A 20,169-nucleotide genomic window follows, 5' to 3' on the forward strand; every position below is an offset into this window, starting at 1 on the left:
TCTCTTAATTTATAAAATGCAGGTAGTTCTCAACTTATAGCCATTTGTTTAGTGACTGTGCAATGTACAACACCACTGAAAAAAGCATTTATGACCAGTTTTCACGCCTAAAACTGTTGCAGCACCTGTGATCACATGATCAAAATTTGGGCACTTGGCAACTGGCATGTATTTATTTCAGTTGCAGTATTCCAGGATCACGTGATTGCCATTTGCGACCTTCCCAGATGGCTTCTCATAAGCAAAGTCAATGGGGAAAACCAGATTCACACTATTCATTTAACAACCGCAGTGATTTAGAGGCCGTAAAATGGGACACAACTCGCTTAACAACTGTCTTGCTTAGCAACAGAAAATTGGGGCTCCATTGTAGTTGTAAATTGTGGACTACCTGTAAGCATTCAAATTTGTTTATTAAGGTCAAAATGGTCTTATTTAGACATATAAACTGCGTATGCTAACCTCTGTTCCAATGCCAGGCTGAGATCCTGAGAAGACAGTATCTGGGGGAGGACCACCATATTTCCGTTGTCCTGTGGTCACATCCAAAGTATAACTAGTTCGTTCTAACAAAGCCTGAATTTTTAAAAGGAAAAAAGAGAGAGCAAGTAGCTTTTAATGTCAATAGGGTAAAAACAACATTTCACCTCAAGGAACTCTTTCAATAGGACACTTTCCCCACTGCTTCATATTCTAGAACACATTTGCAAAATTTAACTGCTTGCAAGAGAAATGCAGAATATCAACTAAGGATGGTAAAACCCATAACTTTTGCTACTGACGGAATTATATCTGTCTGGTAAGATTTCTTCTTAACATGCCACTGAAGAGTTTCTAACATGACAATCATTTTTTCCCTACAAAATTCTACAATTTATAAAATTTACCTTAGAAGGCAACATTGTCTTATATTTTCAATATTTCTGCCAATCTACATTTGCAATAGTAACAGTTTATTATAAAAGGAACTACTGGAGGAATTTTTGAGATACAGTTCTTTACTCCTGAGAATAAGTTCCACTTTTATTTGCTTTCCTGTATATATGTTACCTTAATTTTTGCTTCGTCTGGCCCTTTTGTTGATTCCTGTACTTTGCTTCCTTGTTTCTCTCTCTGTCTATAAGTCTTCATAACTCCACATAAAAATGCACTTTTATTCTGTGGATATAATTAATAAAAGAAGTGAAGCAGAAGGAATTAAAAATAATCTGAAGTCAATGAAGCTTGAATAACGTTGTTACACCCTGAGAATCAACCAGTATCTTGAATATAACCTCAGTTGATATTTTAACATTAAAACTAACAGGCAGTTCAATTATCAGGCTAATATGAGGCACTAATACTCACATGCAATGCTATTAATTTTATTTTTAATATTTGAATGGAAACACAGTCTTGCTGTGAGAAAAAAAAATCTGAATTCAGCCACTTTTGTTCATATTTGTTGCACCACACCACACTGTGGGCCTATTTGTTCATACCACAGAAGCTCTTACCTTACCTGTACATGCGACAGGTCACTTTCCTTAAACTGCTGTAATACAGAGAGGGCGCCTTCTTCGTTAAATTCCCTGAGAGCATCTATTGCTCTCTCATCAAGATCAATATAAGATACCAATCCTAAAAAAATTAAAAATAGAAAAACATTACAGATTCCTATATAAAGACAAGTTAGTTTCACAAGCCTACTGTGCTTTGCTAAAATCAAAATAATATTAACTAACTAATAATATCATACTACAGATTAAAAGTTATTTTCCCACAAGTTTTGGAATACTTTTGTAAGCAAAATAATCTTACATATCAGGGTTTGAAATAACAGGCTCTGGCTCAGATTTCTAAATACAAAATCAGTTTTTAGAGCTTTTAAGGTTTTTTTTTCTGTTGAATGGAGCCATTACAAGTCATAGATAAGAAAACAGTTCTATCATTTCACTAAAATGTGCTGCACCAATTACTGGGATAATTTATAAAGCCCACTCCCTGTTCATCAGAAAATGTTATTTCCCTCCCCCGATGTTTTCAAAAAGTAGGTATTACGATTACTATTTTTTGTTTTTGCCATCCTTTTCCTCTCCATTATTTCGAGCCCTGTTATGCACGTTCAATATCTTAATTTTAAGCACACAGGTACAGACCTACATATAGTAGGGCCAGCCCTGATACACATACACTGAAAGCTTTGGATACAGTTTCTTCTCTATAATGAAACGCTTAGAAGTACATATTATAAAAATGTAGAGCATTGCAAATTCCATTAAACTTGTATTTAAATGATGAAATATCAGATATTGGAACAATCTTTCAAGAAATATAATGTATGCATTTTTAATATTTAAAGTTTTTAATACTCAAACACCCTACACTAAAGCACAAAATATAGCAGCAGAGCCATTAGATTGCAATTTCAGAGTTGATCCTGCATGGTGGAAAGCCCCTGCATCACTTGTACATGGACAAAACTCATGAAAATATTTTTAATTATCTAGGCATGAAAATGAGAAGTATCCAACTGCATTAACAGACCCAAGAGGGCTAAAATGTTAAATTTTACACATGAAGATACATCTCTACGAATACATTGAAGCCAGGCAGTAACGTTTTAGTATGAACTTGTATCTTCTATACATTCCCTTTTCGAACAACTATACTCAAGCCACTATGTGAATATCAGCTTAGTTCAACCCTAGAGAAGTATCTCTCTAAGGAGACAGCACTACCATATCAGACATTCATTGGCACCGTCTTTGTTACCACCTGAGTCAAAATACCATCATAATAAAGACAGACATGGTATTCTTTTTTAATTATCTTAAACTTGCAAAAAACATTCTAGGACTTTAGAAAAAGAAGACAGGTTAAATCTTCTCTCTGAAATATTTGAGGCAAGGGAATGAAGGAATTCTATTTACTTATCTAACTATATTCACCACACACAAACTAAAGAAGAGAAATTGTCTCTTTTCACGGCAAAAAGGTAGGTGCATCCTAAAATTCTTTTGTGTCATCTCTTTTTAAAATACACAAGCCACTTGCTCCAAGTAAGATAAATATGATTCAAGCAATTATCATAAAACTAAATACTTCAGTATGATGACTTAAATAAATTAAAACTATTCACTAGAATATAGACAAATATATAGACCCAAAGCAAGCCAAGCAAGCTACTTCCCCTCCTTAAACCACCTACTGAAATACTATGTTTAGCCTAAGCACCATAAATTGGTGATGGTAGCAAAGTAGAAACAAATTATTATGTTGAAAAAAATTACAATTCAGTAGGCAGCAATGTCCTCTTTTATTTGGGAGAGTCTGTGAAACAGTTAAAGTGTCCTAAAGACCTAAGTTACTGTCGATATAGTCAACCTCAAAGTGAAAGCAGCAGTACATTCATAGCTACACAGTGCAAAATACAGCAGTTTTCATCTTTAAAGCCTAAAAAATTTGATATTTTTTTTTGGCCTTCACTTTTATAACCAATCAGAAACAAGAAATGCATATTATACCTGTCTGAAATATTTCATCAAGTCTTTCTGCCACCTTCTGTGGGAGGCCTGCCTCTATCAGTGTCTTGTAGTGTTCTGTGTGAGTAACACTGGAAGTATCCATTGGTTCTTCCTCTTCTTTTAATTGTACCGCATTACCATTCACCTGATTAGCCATTTTATTATGCTGCTGGAAAAAATTCAGGAGCTATATTACATAAAGCCAGAAATAACTAATTTGAAGGACAATGCATTTATCTAAACTAACTGTAAACATACTGCCAGTGACTTGCATTAACTCTTTATTTAAAGCCTTTATAATACAGCTCGCCTAATTTCAACAGAAAATACAGTCCTGAAATACTGCAGAAGATGTACATGGAAAAATGAACAATTTTAAGTACTTCATGTACAAAGAATCTACTTTTTATTTTTGTGTGATTAATTTATGTTAAGGAAAGGGGGGAAGGATACTGGGCTGCACAAATATCTGCCATTATTCCTTTGGCCTCACAGAAATTTTTGATCAGTGTATTCAGTACAAAGTTCTACAAGGCCAGCTAAATATACAAATGTCAATCAATACTTGCTTTCCATCTTTCCCATATTTTTCTGGCTTCCTTCCATGCTCAAAATCAATATTTTGTTACATAAGAGACACCATACAGCTTCAACATACGCTGATTTCCGGAATTTTTTTTTTGAAAAAAAGAATATGCCACATTAAGTTTGCAAAAGTAGAACAGTCAATAAACAAATTGCACATCACATACAAACAAGATGAACTTGTATTAAACTCTGCATGTCACATATTAGAGATTGAAGAAAAGACTGCACTTTCAATTTTTAGTATCAACAGGAAAGATTTGATGCAAAAGTCAGTAAGATGGCAAATATCAATTAAAAAAACACTATCTTTTCAAATGAGTTTTGTGGATTTTTCTAATTCCTATTTGATGGTATTGAACTGGAGTTTGTTATTCAGCCACAACAGACAGGCAATATAAACCCTGCTAAAGATAAAGATTAACTGTGTCATATTAGCAGAAAGATAAACAACCTTGAATTTACTAAAACATTCAATTCAATTTAAGAGATACAGAATGAAGGTTATGGCTTTTAAATTATGAATGCTATAACTAGATCTTCATATACTTCATGCAACTTAAAGGCATCCCTCCAAGCAGAAGCATTCGTTATAATTAGAAGCAAGTCAAAATAAAAAACTTAACTCATACTCCAGCTTGCTTTTAAAACCACCACTATGTCAATGTCAAGAAACCATTTAGTAAGCCATAATCATAAAACTGCAGAACTTGCATTACAATATGAATTTTGGTTGCAGATATCAATATACTATACTACTATGAGCATATTAAATATAATTAATTTCTACTATTTTTGCAAAATGTCCAATAAATCTTACATTTCTTTCAAGCTGCAGCATTTTTAAATCACAGCCCTAATTTATGTACTTCATGTCACCCAAATTCAGTATACTTAGACAACAAAAGCTGTACTGAGTCTTATACCAAGCACCTCCAACTTGATGCTTCCAGATGTGTTGGAGTATAATTCCCATCACCTCCTAAGATAACATCTGTATTCCATTAGTTTGAGGGTATCTAACAGTGAAAAACAATTTCTCACAAATAATTAAGGTTATTTCTTGCAACAGCACAGTAATAGGCATATGCAAAGGATGGATACCCTCTTGGGTACCCAGAGATAACAGAGGCATTAAGTCTTCCATAGTGGGGGGAAAAGCAAGGCCATCAACAGCAGCTATGGGGAAAGAAATATGGGGAGAAAGCAAGATATACTGGCTCTGTTTAAATTCAAGCCCAGTGGCAACTACTCAAAGGGAAGGAGAAGAAGGGAAGAGAGGCTTTGCCTTATTCACCTCATAAGACATCTCTGCATTTTTTTTTCTAAGTTAAAACACAGAACAATCAAAATGATCTAATTTTGAGCTTTGCTGGACCACATGCTATCTGAGAATGTCCCTTAACTCCCACATTACAAATTGTTTGTCTCATAAATGGAACATATTTTCTGTTTTGTGCCCACTTCTACTCAGTAGCACTATACCCTCTTATGGTAGCATTGTCTCAATAGAAGCTTTTCCGAACCTTCTGACAGAATTATTTTGAATTATAACTTCACATATGTTCCTTAAATGAGGAACATAATTCAAGATGAACAAAAATTAAATAGTTTTATGGCAATAACAGCAAGACTATTATCCAACAAAGACTGGTGTGAATTTGATCAACTTAAACAATACACATTTCTTCTAGATAATTTTGTTGTCCTAATGACAGAAATGCTCTTTAAAGTCTCTTCCGCAACAAAACGGCAATGCTACTAAAGTAAAGGTAATCTCTAAAAAAAATATTTGGAGCACAAAAAAGAACAAGAGAAAGTACTTATTCTAAAACAACGTTCATTAAACTGGTATTGTCTAGATGCGAAGTACAACTCCCATTATGACAGAAGTGATAGTTTTTCCCAACTAATAAGTACCAAAAGATTATTGGTACACTTAATTCATATTACACTTCCTCAATGTAAAAACAGATTTAGAAGATTCTTTATTCAAATAAGTCTACAAAGTTTTGACTGGTATTAAGGGTTATAATATGAATGCAGGTTTACCAGGAAATAATTTAAGATCCCACTACTCTCGCTTTAAAAACATTCTTTTAAATGGAAAAAACAAATATCTAAATAATCAAAACAAATTCACATAGAATATCAGCAATAAGCAACTCAAGAATGGTCTCTAACAAATATTCACTATCTTCATCGTTATACTGTATTAGCAAAACTTTATGTATTTAATTGATATCTCACTTTTTGTCACAGAAGCTCCAAGCAATGAAAACAGTCCCTTCTGCTATTTTTCCCAACAAGTCTGTGAAGTAAGTGAGGCTGAATGAGAATGACTGGCCCAAATCACTCAGTTTCTTTGACTGAGGGTGGACTAGAAGTCTCCCACCCTTAGTCCAACATCTTAATCCAGTAGTTTTCAACACTGGCAACTCTAACAACTTCAACTCCCAGAATTGCCCACACATGTTAAAGTTGTCAAAGTTGAAAAATGCTATCTTAACCACATAATACACTAGTTCTCATGGTGCCAGAAGGCGCCAGAGATCTAAGGCTCACTGAATTATCAGTTTCACACAGAACTTTAGTGTTTTCCATATGTAGGAATTCACTATCACTTTGGCTTACAGATGCCACATTATATTAGAAAATACAATTTGTCTTCAAGTAGAATGAGAATGCCAGTTTGATGTGATGGTTAAGGCATTAGGATAGAAACTGGGAGACTGCCTGTTCTAATCCAGCCTTAGGCACAAAGCCAGTTGGGTGACCTTGGGCCAGTCCCTCTCTCTCAGTTCTAGGAAGGAGACAATGGCAAGCTACTTCTGAAAACTTTGCCAAGAAAACTGCAGGGATTTGTCCAGCAGTCTCTGAGAATAGGATACAATTGAACGGAAGAAAAAAAAAGAGATAAGCTGCAGATATAGATACTACAATAGTTTTTCAGCCTTCTGCTATGGAAGAACAGGACTTGCACCAACTAGAGAAGTTGCTATCAGACCTCATATGACTTTCTGTTATCATACTTGTCCTTCATCCATAAACTTTTGACTTCACATAATACTGATGGCAACACCCAAAACAAGTAGCTAGAGGGTGATCTGGGTTCTCCCCCCTCCCCCCAAGTCTGGAAACTAGGCAAGATGCAGACAAGACCCCTGACTTTTCTTTCACTGCATTTGACAGGCACTGTTTTGCCTCTTACTAAAGTTCTAAACTTAATTGTTGCACTTTGTACCACTGTTAACAGAGAGTACTTAAAAGAATACAGCGCAATGTCAGAAATGACATACATAAGCAGGACACTGAAGAAATCTGAGAATGCTCCATTTATAATAACTCTACATTTCTTTTACCTGTCTTCTTTCAAACTAATCCTATCCTCCAGACTAGTTGTCATTCTGCTTTCCACTTCTGTTTCCGCATTTGCACTGATTACATCCTTCAGCAAAATCTATGTGCTACTATAAAAATTGGTGGCAAAGTGAAGAGATATTTGCAAGACGAATTCTGTTTTGCGAGGCCACCTGAAAGATCTATTATTAAAGAATGTCTTCTGTATTTTATACATTCCTATCAATTGTTACATGGAGAATGGCAACTGATTGCTAGGTTGCTTCTTCTGATTTAAGAACAGGGATTGTGACTGCATCAATGCAAGACTGTGTAACTATAACCATATCTATTCAAAATGCATTAAAGGGGGCTTATTCTCAATTATCCAAACTACAGCCATAATTACTACCCTATCCAGCTCAACGGCTTCTTGGCATGGCTTGACTTTGGTTTTAAATGAATGCATGTCTTAAGACAACCAAAGTAACACAAAGTTTATTTTAACTTTGACTTTAAAAAGCTAGCAAAAATCCTACTACATTAAATTACCTCAAAATTAATCAACAGCATTAAAGTCAATAAAGTTGCAAGCATACCACAAGTCCTTATTTTGTCCACAGAATGCCAAACAGCTATCAATCAATACTAATTTTAAAAATCCTGATTTAACCTATCCTCATAAGACAACAAAGCTTGAAGAAATGACAAAGGAAATTTAATTAAAAGTGGTACTGCTGCAGCTTTGCCAACACACATAAAATTTCCAAATAAGATGCATTGTATATGCTATTAACTGCAGAAGCATAAGCTATATTGCCAAAAAATACATATGGAATATTTTGGCAGCAGAAAGTTATTCAGCTATTCAAATTTCCCAAATGGAAAGTTGGGAACCCCAAAGAATACTGCATAATTCAAGATTTACAGAGGGTCTTAAATTTTCAAGTTGACAAGAATTTCAAAAACTATGTCATTATTCTCTGCTTTAAAATGGCAGGGTTAGACAGTAAAAGTATGGAAACTCTTATCAAACCATTTTCTGAGGTTTAATCTTATTTCCTACAAATATTGTTGTTGTGTCATTAGTTGCGAAGTCGTGTGTGACCCATCACAATCCCATGGCCAACATTCCTCCAGGCTTTCCTGTCCTCTACCATCCTCTAGAGTCCATTGAAGTCCCGCCAACTGCTTCAATGACTCCATCCAGTCACCTCATTCTCTGTCATCCCCTTCTTCTTTTGCCCTCAATCGTTTCCAGTATTAGGCTCTTCTCCAGGGAGTCCTTCCTTCTCTTACAAATATACAGCCTTCAAAGCATTCTATGGTATCATCTTTAACCTCCACTGAGTGAAATAGGAATATAAACTTAGAACATCCATGTGGTCTTAATGTACCACAGTACTGTAATATTACACACAGAAGAAACTTAACTCACTCAGAATTCCTATGCCAAATAGTAAGCAATACTGTCCCAATGAGAAGCACTAATTTTCCCATTGGGGGGGGGGGAGCACTTTCAAACAACCTCACCCTTTCCTCAAGAACCAGAATTATCATCCAGTCACCTTCGGTCCATTCCCAATTTGACAACATGGGGAAAACAAAAAACAAACTGCTTATCAGACATTAATACAATTGAGAGTCCAAAGATATTTCACGAGAAGAGTTCTCCATTCCTCTACCCGCAAGTATGCCACCAGACTTGAAATTTTGGGCTTAGGCAACTTAGAACTACACCGCCTTCGGTTTGACCTAAGCGTAGTACGTAAAATTATCTACTACAATGTCCTACCTGTCAATGACTACTTCAGCTTCAACCACATCAATGCAAGATGAAACAACAGATACAAACTTAAGGTAAACCACTCCAAACTCGATTTCAGAAAATATGACTTCAGCAAGAGTGGTCAATGCCTGGAATGCGTTACCTGACTGGTTTCTTCCCCAAACCCCCAAAACTTTAACTTTAGACTGTCTACTGTTGACCTCAGCCCTTTCCTAAGAGGTCTGTAAGGGGTGTGCATGAGCACACCATCGCGCCTACCATCCCTGTCCTATTCGTATCCTTTTCATGTATTCAAAATCATGTTTATACTTCTATCTGTTATCTTATATACATGCTTGACAAAATAAATAAATAAACAAAAGCCACCCAATGAAATAACTTCAGATTATTCATTACCAGAGATGGGCGTGTAGAAAAGTAACTGAAAAACTATATCCCGCAGCCTTTTTAAAAAACAAACAAACCTGAAAGCTGCATCAGTGATTCCAACAAGGGGGGGGGGGGGATAGCAAGTTGCAGCAGCAACTGTTCGCTTTTGTTATGGGTGTTTTTTTTTTCTTTTCGGAAATCGGTGCTTCAACGCCGTAGTCATACAGAGCGAAGAGGAGGCTCGATCCACACCGCAGATTTTACCGGCCAGCGAGCCCACCGATCTCAAGCCGGCGCCTAAGACTTGCCATCCTACCCGTCCATCCCTCGCGTGTTTTATTATTGGTGATTCTGATTTCCACCGGGCTTCCTCCTAAAGGAAAGCTATCCGACGGGCGGCAAACGCTTCAAACCTGGCCTTTCACCCGCGGGAGGAGGACGAGGGGCAAAAGCCGAGGGTTGTTTCTCGGCGGTTAACGGGACGGCCCCGCCTGTGCCCCAAATGTGCGGAGTCGCCCCCCTTCCTCCGATCGAGGTGAAGCGCGCAAGCCGGGCGAGGCCCAGGCGGGAAGGAGGCCGGGCGCCGCTCATTCTCCTTCGCTTCAGGGTCGCAGCCGAAGGCCCAGCGCGCGCTGATCAGGCGACCCTCAGCGGGGGGCCCTCCGGCGAAAGCGGGACCTTTCCTCGCCCGGAGGCGCGATGCGGCCACAAAAGGCTCCTGGAGCGCCGTCGCAGCGCCGCCTGGGCCTCGCCCTGCCGGCCGCTTCCCCGCCCACCCCCTCCTCCTCCTCCTCCCCATCCGACGCAAGGCACGCGCGCGGCCGCCGTCGCTGCTGCCACCGCCTCCTCCTCCTCTCCGCCGCCGCCACCGGGTTCGCTCGGCCGGGCGCGTCCTTGGCAAGACTCACCGGAGCGGGACCTGCGCGGCGCGGCTGGAGCAGCGGCTGCAAATGGCGCGCGCTCCTCCTCTTCCCTCCCCTCATGGACCGCCAGAGCGATCCCGGCAACGCGAGGGGTTTCCCGGAACTGTTTCCAGGGACTGAGTTCGGCGGGCCAATCGGAACGCGGGGTTTCGGAAGGACAGGCCTGCTTTCCTATCGACGCCCGGGAGGCTGGACCCCACAGTGATTTTTCTAGCCAATCGGGCCGAGGGCGCCCGTCTGGCCAATCCGCTCAAGCGATAAAACTATGGCGCGCCGGTAAGGTCGAAATGGAGAGAAAAAGCCGGGATTCAGTTCCCACCCACCCCCCTTTCATTGTCCCGCACTGAATAAAGCTGAATTCATACCTGAGAGTACCCGGGTTTAACCACTTCAGCTTTAATTGGCTACCCAAATTTGTCCTTCAAGGGAGAGAAAGCTAGCTTCTTATGACCAAAACTAGACCGAGAGTTCTTGACAAGCTAGTAGTCTATTTGTAGAGAGAAGACATAATACCATAAAAATAAAATGGGTTGTGAATGAAGCAACATCTCAGGTTTTGGCTATTTCTCAACCAGGCTGTCAAGAAAAGAACACAGGATTATTTATGCCCAAAACACCTTGTTTGTGATTGCTACCTCTGAGTTTTTTCTTATTTAAATTTCCTGTTTTCTTGGAAATACAGCCTTCTGCTATTGTGATAGCAAAGCAGGCATGGGAATGAGTACTCTCCTATGTTTCTAGTCCTCAGTATTAAGAAAAGACTTAAGATTGTTCTGTGCAGTTGAACTAATAGTTTCTCATTTGGCAAGGGAATCCTGCGTTGTTATCCTAGAGAAAACAAAGGGAAACTGCAGTCCTAAATACATTTATTAGGAAGTAAACTCCACTGGAGAGTCGGATGTATTGATTTTATTTATTTATTTATTTTGTCAAACATGTACGAGATAACAGGTATAAGTATAAACATGGACATGAACACAGGAAATGAGTATAAATAAATGGGGACAGTAGGACAGAGACGGTAGGCACGCTGGTGCGCTTATCCACGCCCCCCTTTACGGATCTCTTAGGAATGGGGTAAGATCCACGCTAGACAGTTTAAGGTTAAAGTTATGGGTGTTTGAGGCTGTAACAAAGGAGTCAGGTAGAGCATTCCAGGCGTTGACCACTCTATTGCTGAAGTCATATTTTCTGCAATCGAGTTTGGAGCGGTTAACCGTAAGTTTATAACTATTATTTTCCCTGTGTATTATTGAGATTCAAGCTGAAGAAGTCATTTACAGGTATTGATGGAGGTGCTGACCAAGAAGCCAGGAGACTGAATTTTAGGGGCCCCCATGAAAACCAGTTGAGAATTATCTCTCAATCCAACCTATCTTACAAAGTTGTTGTGGGGAAATACAAAGGATTATTAAATATTATTAATTATTAAATTGAATGGAATCTTGTCAATTAAACTATGTCTTAAGCCGGAAACTTTCTTATTAGGGATAATAGATCAAAAAATTTGCAAATCTAACCAATACCTCCTAGTCCATATTCTGACAGCGTCAAGGATTGTTTACGCACAGTGCTGGAAGAGTGAAAATGCCCCCACCAACACAATGGTGATGAATAAAATTTTAGAACTAGCAGAAATGAACAGATTGACGATGCGAATTAATGACAAAGAAGATACAGACTTTTATACAGTCTGGGAGAAGCTGTACAAATGGCTTGATGAGTCAGTGAAGACTTAGACACAAAAAGAGATAGCTGACTAACCTAATACGATTAAACCAATAACTCAAATGAACAATATACAACAACTGAGAGATAAGCGAAAGGAGAAATGTATTGGGGTGAGAACCCACCGTCGAGCAATTTTGTTACACTACAATGTTGGGAAAACTTAAAAAAGCTGATAGGAAATCCGCTATAATTACCTGCATGAAATTAGCGATTAAACTTCATTTTAGATGAGCGAGAGGATTTATAATCCTTGCCTCTTTAAGCAAGGAAAGGAAAAGAGAACCAGGTTGTCCTCAGCAGAGGAAAATATGCAAATGTAACAAAGGTTAGAAGGGAGGGAAGGAGGACAGTAGGGAAGTCAGGATGGAGAGGAGAAAGGAGAGGAATAGGAAAGGCAGAAGAAGGGGGGAAGGATAAAGAGGAGGAAGAGAAAGAAGAGAAGGGAAAGAAGGTGGGAAGAAAGAAGGAGAGAAGAAAGAGAAGAAACTGGGGGAGGAAGGAGGGAGGGAAGAAGAGAGGGTAGTAAAGAGGGAAAGAGGGAGGGAAAGAGAGGGAGTGTTGAAAGGAAGGAAGGAAGGAAGGAAGGAGGGAGGAAAGGAGGGAGATTAAGAGAAAAGAAAGGAGGAGGGAAAGAGGAAGGGAGGGAGGGAAGGTATGTGAGAAGGAGGGGGGGATCGAGGGAGGGAAAGGAGGGGGAAGGAAAGGAGGAAAGGATAAAAGAAAGGAGGGAAGGCAGGGGAGAAGGAAGTAAGGGGGGGAGGGAAGAAAAGGGTATGGAAAAGAAGAAATGAGGGAAGAGAAGAGGGAGGGAAGGAATAAGATACCTAACCTTTGATGTCTATAATGATTTGATAGTATGGGAATATCTTGAAATGTAGTTGTATTGTTTTTTTACAAGTTATGGATGTTTCTTTTTACCAATAAAATCTTTTTAAAAAATAAAAAAAATAAAAAATAATACTGTATGTTCACTGTTTTGAGTTGTATGTCTACTCTGCGTGTGTGTGTGTATACACACGGAGAGAGGAGAGGAAGGTGGGATACAATCTAAGAGGCTGCAATAGTATTTTTCCTCAATGATGCTGTGTTCATTGGTGTATCCTAATGACAGATTAGATCCATATTTTAAATTATTAATTATATTAAAATAATATAGGTAATGTTTCCGATCAATTTTTCATAATCATTGTGCATTTTGTTAACCATTTTGTCTGCAAAATAAGCCTCTGCCTTTCCTACTTGGAGGTAGGCTTTGGGGGGGGAATTGATCCACAGCCTGCCTCTTTAACCCCCCTTGATGGAGATATGCCTCCTTTTGGCCTTTGCCTGCCTCCCCCGCCCTTGGCTAATGCCTCTGCGATGTTGTTGCTGCAGGGCTGAGAGCTCGACTCCTGCCAGCCTCCTCTGAGCTGCTGGGGGCTGCGATCTTGGACCACGTGGTTTCAAGATGGCCCCCGGCTCCAAATTCAAAAAGCTCCTCTTTGCTGGAGCACATGGAAATGGCTTGTGCCTTTGCAGGCTGCCATGTGGCTTCAGCTGCCACTGGAGGCTCTCTCTCTCACCTCCCCTTGCCTCCGGCAGCTCTTTCTGAGCCTCTCTCACCTTGTTCTCTGGTGATCGCTGCCAGTGCAGGCCCTCCAGGGCATTTTAACAAGCCGCGGTTCGTGGCTCAACCCGAGGGGAGCGGGGGAGTGCTCCTGTGCCTGTGAACCTCTGCGGCAAGGGCTTGCCTCCAGGAGGCTTGTTCCCTCTCCTCCTGCTTGCCCGGCAAAGGTCCTCACTGAGTGACTCCGGTGTCACTCAGTGGCCAGGGCAGCGTGCCGCCCCAGGGGCTTGTGGCAGTCCAGTCCTTGCAGGAGGAGGCTGTGCGCGATGTAGGGAGGCAAGCTTCACCAAGTCCAAGCTTATTTTCCTTAATCCCTTGTAAATTACTGGAGATCCAGAATGGTGCACCTTTCCAGTGAGTTGGGTGAGTCAATAACTGGGGAAAACCTGGTGGCCAGGAGGCGTTGCCCAAAGAGCTTATCTGACTCATCCAATCATGAGAGGACAAGGTCAACCCATTCTGGATACTACTCCTCCCTCACTATGGAGAATATAAGATGTTCTAGTTAATTTTCCCTCTGAATTTATTTAGATATTAGGTTTTTGTGCTGCTCATCTTGTCTAGAAACCTTAGACTTTTCATCACCTTTCTTTTTGGAGTCACACTACAAGGACACTTTTTTTTCCCATTTAACTTCTAGGTTGATAAACTAACTATAACTGCTAATAATGCTTGAAGGTTGTTCTGCCCCAATAAATGATTACTATTTCCACATATACAAATAATAGCTTCTGTAATGTGAAAGATCACTTTGCCTCTAGAATTATACAGCCTTGAAAATGATAGTTAAATGTGCTCAGAAGTCACTCTTAAAATTCTGATTTGCTAATATTGTTAAATGTTTTGATCAGAAATTCTACATATTCTAGAATATTTTAAGCTTTACTTTTTACATGAACTAGCCTAGTACCGTATTAAAAATCATTATGATGGCTAAACTATCTCCAATTTTTGTTAGATTACAACATCATTCCTTAGTCCTCTAGGAAATTTGTAAAGAACTAGAAAAAAGTTCATGTAATTCTCCCCTCCCCTCCCCAAATCTCTCATTTCCCTCAACTTGCTTTGGACAAGAACAATTATCCATCCTTAGAGAGAAGACACTGTAAGAATATACTTTCAAGCAATAGGAAAAAATAGTGGCCCTTCTGAAACTTAGCTTTCAAATTTTTAATCATACATTTCTTCCTCTCAAAAATCATGATTCAAGAAATACCTATCAATAATGATTGCATAAGTACTAAATATTTTCTAGAGAAGACACTGACTATGAAGATAGAGTGAATTGTTTATTTCACACTATGGTAAGAATCAAATCCTGGGCAAGGCCAGATACCACATCAATAATAGCAGCAACTTAATCATCATCTTTAAGATCCTTGATCTTGTACTTATGACGTTCAATTTCTTTCTGCAGACGCTCTATTTCTTTTTTATGGTGACCTATTTCCTCTTCATGATGTTTTCTTAGATTTGCCAACTGTTCTCTTTCTTTCTCCCTGAAAAAATAATAGGATAAATAATATATATTATTGTCATTCATTCAAACCTCAGCTAAATGTCATGAAAAAGAATGGCACATCCTTCACTTCAGTCCTTACAACATATACTAATGACTATCTACCTCACAGGTTATCCCATTGCTAATTAGCAAACACATTAATATAAAGTTGGTCTGGCTAATTTAGAACCGTAATAACTTCATTTATGTTATTTGCTATTAACTATTCCACCTTTCCTTTTACAAACTCAAGGCTTATTTCCCCCATGCCTCATAATTTGGGCATGCAAAACATTTAGGTTCAAGTTTGCTGTTCAAAATTCCATGAAATATTCTGCTTTCAGTAGAATTGCATATCAAGCATTCAAGGATTTAGCTAGGGGAATATATGTCCGGATGGACATGAAATGCAATCACGAGGAGACCTCCAAATCAATCTAATACTAAATTTGTATGAGATGCCAGCTATGTTGCCCTCTGAATGAGCAAGGGAGAAACAAATGGGGGAAATATGTTTCCATTTGATAAAGTAGTATGAATAGTTAATAGTTACTTCTCTTTAGATCTTTCACTGTGTTCAGGTGTTTAAAGGAGTTCTCATGCATATAGATTTTATCCTTAAAATAAATCCATATAAATAAATTGATATTATCTCCCATATTACAGAAGTGAGTATTGGGAATAAGATACCTACAACATTTTATAGCCGAAACCAGATTCAGGATTAGTGAAGTTTATGAGTTTAGGTACCCTTTAGTAATTACAGGAGTAATTGACTTTTTTCTCCCAAAAAATGAAGTCAGTCTATATACTGGTATCTCCCAATCCTAATTTTATTACAACTGAGAGATAGGGTTGACTGGAAAATGTTTGGCTCCAAAATAAAGTCCAGCGTGCTCTTGAGATGAATTATCAGTTGGCTACCTGGACACATCCATATTTTCTTGGCAAAAACATGGAATTAGTTTTCACACTCTTTACTTGCTGTTTCAGAGCTAATCTTTCTCATTTCACAGCCAAAGGAATATGGCTGTATCACCATTACTAAAGGAAGACCTAACTTGACTTTGGATCCAGCATCTCCCAACTTGGCGTATTACCCATAATATTTATATATCAGACTCTTATGCAAGAGACGGGAAATGCAGTTGTGGAAAAAGGGAGAGGAACTCAGGTTCAAATCTGCTATCACACCAGGGAGACCTGGGTTCAAATGTGCCATCAGCCACAGAAACATCCTGGGTGAGTTTGGGACGAACTTTCTCAGCCTCCCCCCCCCCCCCAATCCTTTACTACTAAGAAAAATCAGAAGTGGAAATGCATTGCATACCATCTTGAATTTCTAAAGGGAAAGCAGGTCAGAAATTGAAAATGTATCACTAAATCTAAAAAAGACAAAGTCACTAAAATACAGTATGGGTGAATCTGCAGAATAGCCTAGCTTAGGGGGTCCCCAAACTTGGCAACTTGTACACAAATCTTAAAGTTGCCAAGTTTGAAGACCTCTGCCCTAACTAGATGAGGGTAAAACGGAAGCCCAACCCTTGTTTCAGCCCGTGTGAACCAGGGTCCTATGTTCAACCTTGATCTGTTTTTCTTGTCCCGACGTGACATTCCACGGGTAAATCAACGCTCGCTAACTCGTGTTTAACGCAATGTATGAATGCAGGCATAACCATACCTGAAGTAGCGCTCCTCCTGAGCCGCTTCCCGTTTTCCAAATGCGCCGCCAGCTGAACGGATGGCTCCACCGCCACCCCCGCCTTTTCCAGCACCTTTGCCGAGCTCACCCAGCTCACGAAGGGAAGGAAAAAAGGAGGCCTACATTAAGACGCCTCCGCCTTTGCCTCCAGCACCTATTAAGTCCCGCCCGCCTCCCCTTCTCAACGAAGACTTTCCACAGCTCTTGCTGCCCCGGAGGCGACGGTACCTGATCGGAGCCGGAGCCGGAGCCGGAGCTCCAGGCTCGCTGCTGCTGAGGTAAAGCCATCACGCCCCGCAATCCAGACCTGAACATCGCACCAACAGCAGCCATCTCAGCTCTGTCCTTGGAGGTGGATGGGTGGGTGTGTTTGCTTGCTGGAGGAAAAGGAGGGGCGAAGTGAAGCGCAGGCCAATCGGAGGAGAAGAGGGAAAGAACGAGGCCAATCAGAGCCACGCAGGAACTATAGAAGCTAGGTCGTTCACATTTTGAACTTCCGTCGTCCCAGGGAGCTGCTCTAGGACACGTTTGTCTATGGAGAGGCGTGACCTAAAAGGATCCGTCCCTGTTCTTGGCTTTCCGGGATAATATTCTGACATTGACTGTAAACATATAGATATGTAGCGTGTGCACTTACTAAATAATAGCTATGAGTAATTTTTTTTGCCTATTGGGAGATCTTAATCTTTCCTCGTTTTTGAACAATGGGAAATATTGCTTTTAATCCTTGAAAAATAATTAAATTAGGCTTGGGCGGTCTGATTGCAAGGGATTGTCTTTCGGTTAGCAAGCCGATCTTTACGCGTTTTTGGGTCCTGCGTTTTTACCAAGCACTAAAGGAAAAAGTGAAGCCGTGACTGAGATATCATGCAAAACAGGGCATCAAGCACTTTTTAGCTTATTATGTGCCAAGAATCTGTGTGGCTAGTTTATGGATCAGTGTTATGCCATCTGGAAAACTGAGATAATCTGATAAAACAGCTGAATTAACTACAGTCAGTGGGTAAGCATATGGTGCAAAAAAGCCCCCCTCCCTAGGGATATTGATGAGTGTATATCAAATGGTTTATTACACTGTCTCATAATTTGCTTTTATTTTTTTCATGGTTATCTCTGTGCATAGAGTAAGTACATCACACAAACTGGCTGCATTATAACCCAGCATGGAAGACTCCTAAAATTTAAGCCAGTTTTTTCAACAATCCACTGCTGAAATGATTTCCCCCCAGTAAATAATGGCTCAATGGTCCATGACAATATACACCTAGCATGTCTTTTCAGTAATATAACAGGAGCACTATACATACCACCATTTTTTAAACTGCAAAATGTAGATTGAAAATATTTTGCGTGCAGTAGTGCTAATATTGAGCAACAATACGTTTGAAGCAATGGTGGGTTTCAAATTTTTTTAGAACCTCTTCTGTAAGAGTGGCCTGATTTTGGGAGTGGCTTGTTGGCCATGTGACCGAGTGGGAGTGGCTTGGCAGTCATGTGACTGGGTGGGCATGGACAACTTGTAAAATGTGATGAAACTCACTTAACAACAGTCTTGCTTAGCAACCAAAATGTTGGCTCAGAAACTCTGGCATTTGAAGCACACAAGTCTTAAAGCTGTCAAGTCACAAGACCCTTGCATCCCTAAACCTTTAGAACAGTGTTTTTCAACCACTGTGCCGCGGCACACTAGTGTGTCGTGACATAGTGTAAGGTGTGCTGTGGGAAAATTACTTTATATATAGTCAATATAGGCACAGAGTTAAAAAATTTTAACATTTTCTAATGGTGGTGTGCCTCGTGATTTTTTTCATGAAAAAAGTGTGCCTTTGCACAAAAAGGTTGAAAAACACTGCTTTAGAAAAAAAAACCAGGGGTGTTCAAAGTTGACAGCTTTAAGACTTGTGGACTTCAACTCCCAGAATTCCTCCTCCAGTCATGTTGGCTCAGGAACTCTGGCATTAAAGTGTGCAAGTCTTAAAGCTGTCAAGTTACAAGACCCTTGCATCCCTAACCCTTTAGGAAAAAAAACTCCAGGGGTGTTCAAACATGACAGCTTTAAGACTTTAAAGTTTAGATAGAGGTGGGTGGGGCGATTGGCGAACCAGCCAACCAGTGAGCGGTGGGCAGGGCAAGCATGGTGAGGTTGGGCGGGGGGAGGGAGCTGGAATCGGTTCCAAATGGCACGGTGGATTTGTGGAACCTCTTCTATAGAAGAAGCTAGAACTGGCAAGAACTCACCCCTGGTTTGAGGGTTTTAAACCAAAGAGATCCAGCTTGAAATTCTTAGCTAGTTAAACCTGCCCCACAGGATTGTGCAGAACAGTGTTTCTTAACCTGAGCATCTTTAAACTGTGTGTCTGCGGAGACCCCTAATCACCTAGGTCATGGTTGTTCCAAAGATCCTTTTTCAAAAGGCAACCGGACTTGTGTTTTTCCTTGAACTCCGAAAAGCTACAGCATTTTGGGAATTGGAGTCTACACAGCTAAAAGTTACCATAGATCAGTGTTTCTCAACCTTGGCGACTTGAAGTCCTGTGGAATCCACAGGACTTCAAGTAGCCAAGATTGAGAAACACTGCCACAGATACAGATTAACAGAGTTGGAAAAGACCTTGTAGGTCACCTAGTCCAACCAGCTGCCCAAACAGGAGACCTTACACCATATTTGACAGATGGCAGTCCAGTCTCTTCTTGGAAGCCTCCAGGGATGAAGCTCCCACAGCTTCTGAAGGCAACTTCTGTTCCGTTGGTCGATGGTTCTCACTGTCAGAAATTTTCTCCTTATTTCCAGGTTGAATCTCTCCTTGATCAGATTCCATCCATTATTCCTTGTCTGTGCTTTGGGGGGAAAAAAGCTTGCCCCCCTAAGTTGAGGAGGTTTGAGAAACACCCGTGAGCAGGATAAAAGAAGAGAAGGGAAATGACTAAGAGCCATTGTGAGAAATATTTCTTTTTCCCCACAAAAAAAGGCGATGAAAAAAATTAAACCCAGAAATGGTTCCATTGTGCCTAAGCGAGCCAGGAGTAGAACTACAGGAAAAGGACGCCGGGCTAAGAGGCATCTCAACCTCGGCGCTCTGGCCCTTTAAGAGATTCCCTCCCACCCCCACCCTCGGAA

At 40.0% G+C, this 20,169-nt stretch overlaps 2 protein-coding genes across 7 annotated transcripts in view; both read right to left on the bottom strand.

The window, feature by feature from the left end:
- The window catches only part of HNRNPR (heterogeneous nuclear ribonucleoprotein R), a 32,562-nt gene extending 21,969 nt beyond the window's left edge, over window positions 1-10,593 (bottom strand). For 4 of the 6 annotated variants that reach the window (XR_015698364.1, XR_015698365.1, XM_014071629.2 and 1 more), the window contains exons 1-5: window positions 10,497-10,584; window positions 3,507-3,675; window positions 1,502-1,620; window positions 1,051-1,158; window positions 463-576 (exon numbers count right to left, since the gene is read on the bottom strand). Coding sequence is in view for 4 of the 6 variants with exons in the window: in XM_014071629.2 (XP_013927104.1) it covers window positions 463-576; window positions 1,051-1,158; window positions 1,502-1,620; window positions 3,507-3,675; window positions 10,497-10,571 (585 nt within the window). In the remaining 2 variants the exon portion in view is untranslated. Of the gene's footprint in view, window positions 1-462; window positions 577-1,050; window positions 1,159-1,501; window positions 1,621-3,506; window positions 3,676-9,683; window positions 9,706-10,496 lie in introns of those variants that run through there. The other 2 variants (XM_087727823.1, XM_087727824.1) reach the window with 2 other exon arrangements.
- A 4,531-nt stretch (window positions 10,594-15,124) lies between these two features.
- ATP5IF1 (ATP synthase inhibitory factor subunit 1) lies at window positions 15,125-17,437 on the bottom strand. Its single transcript, XM_014069922.2, has 3 exons — window positions 17,280-17,437; window positions 17,031-17,143; window positions 15,125-15,347 (listed from the first exon to the last, which is right to left on the bottom strand). The coding sequence occupies exons 1-3, from the start codon at window positions 17,382-17,384 to the stop codon at window positions 15,206-15,208; spliced, it is 360 nt and encodes a 119-aa protein (XP_013925397.2). The 5' UTR covers window positions 17,385-17,437; the 3' UTR covers window positions 15,125-15,205.
- Window positions 17,438-20,169: the final 2,732 nt, after the last annotated feature.

This window comes from Thamnophis sirtalis, unplaced genomic scaffold (assembly GCF_051295495.1).
Source record: "Thamnophis sirtalis isolate CommonGarterSnake01/CBP01778 unplaced genomic scaffold, rThaSir2_p1.2 scaffold_13, whole genome shotgun sequence".
Lineage (NCBI taxonomy): Eukaryota > Metazoa > Chordata > Lepidosauria > Squamata > Natricidae > Thamnophis > Thamnophis sirtalis.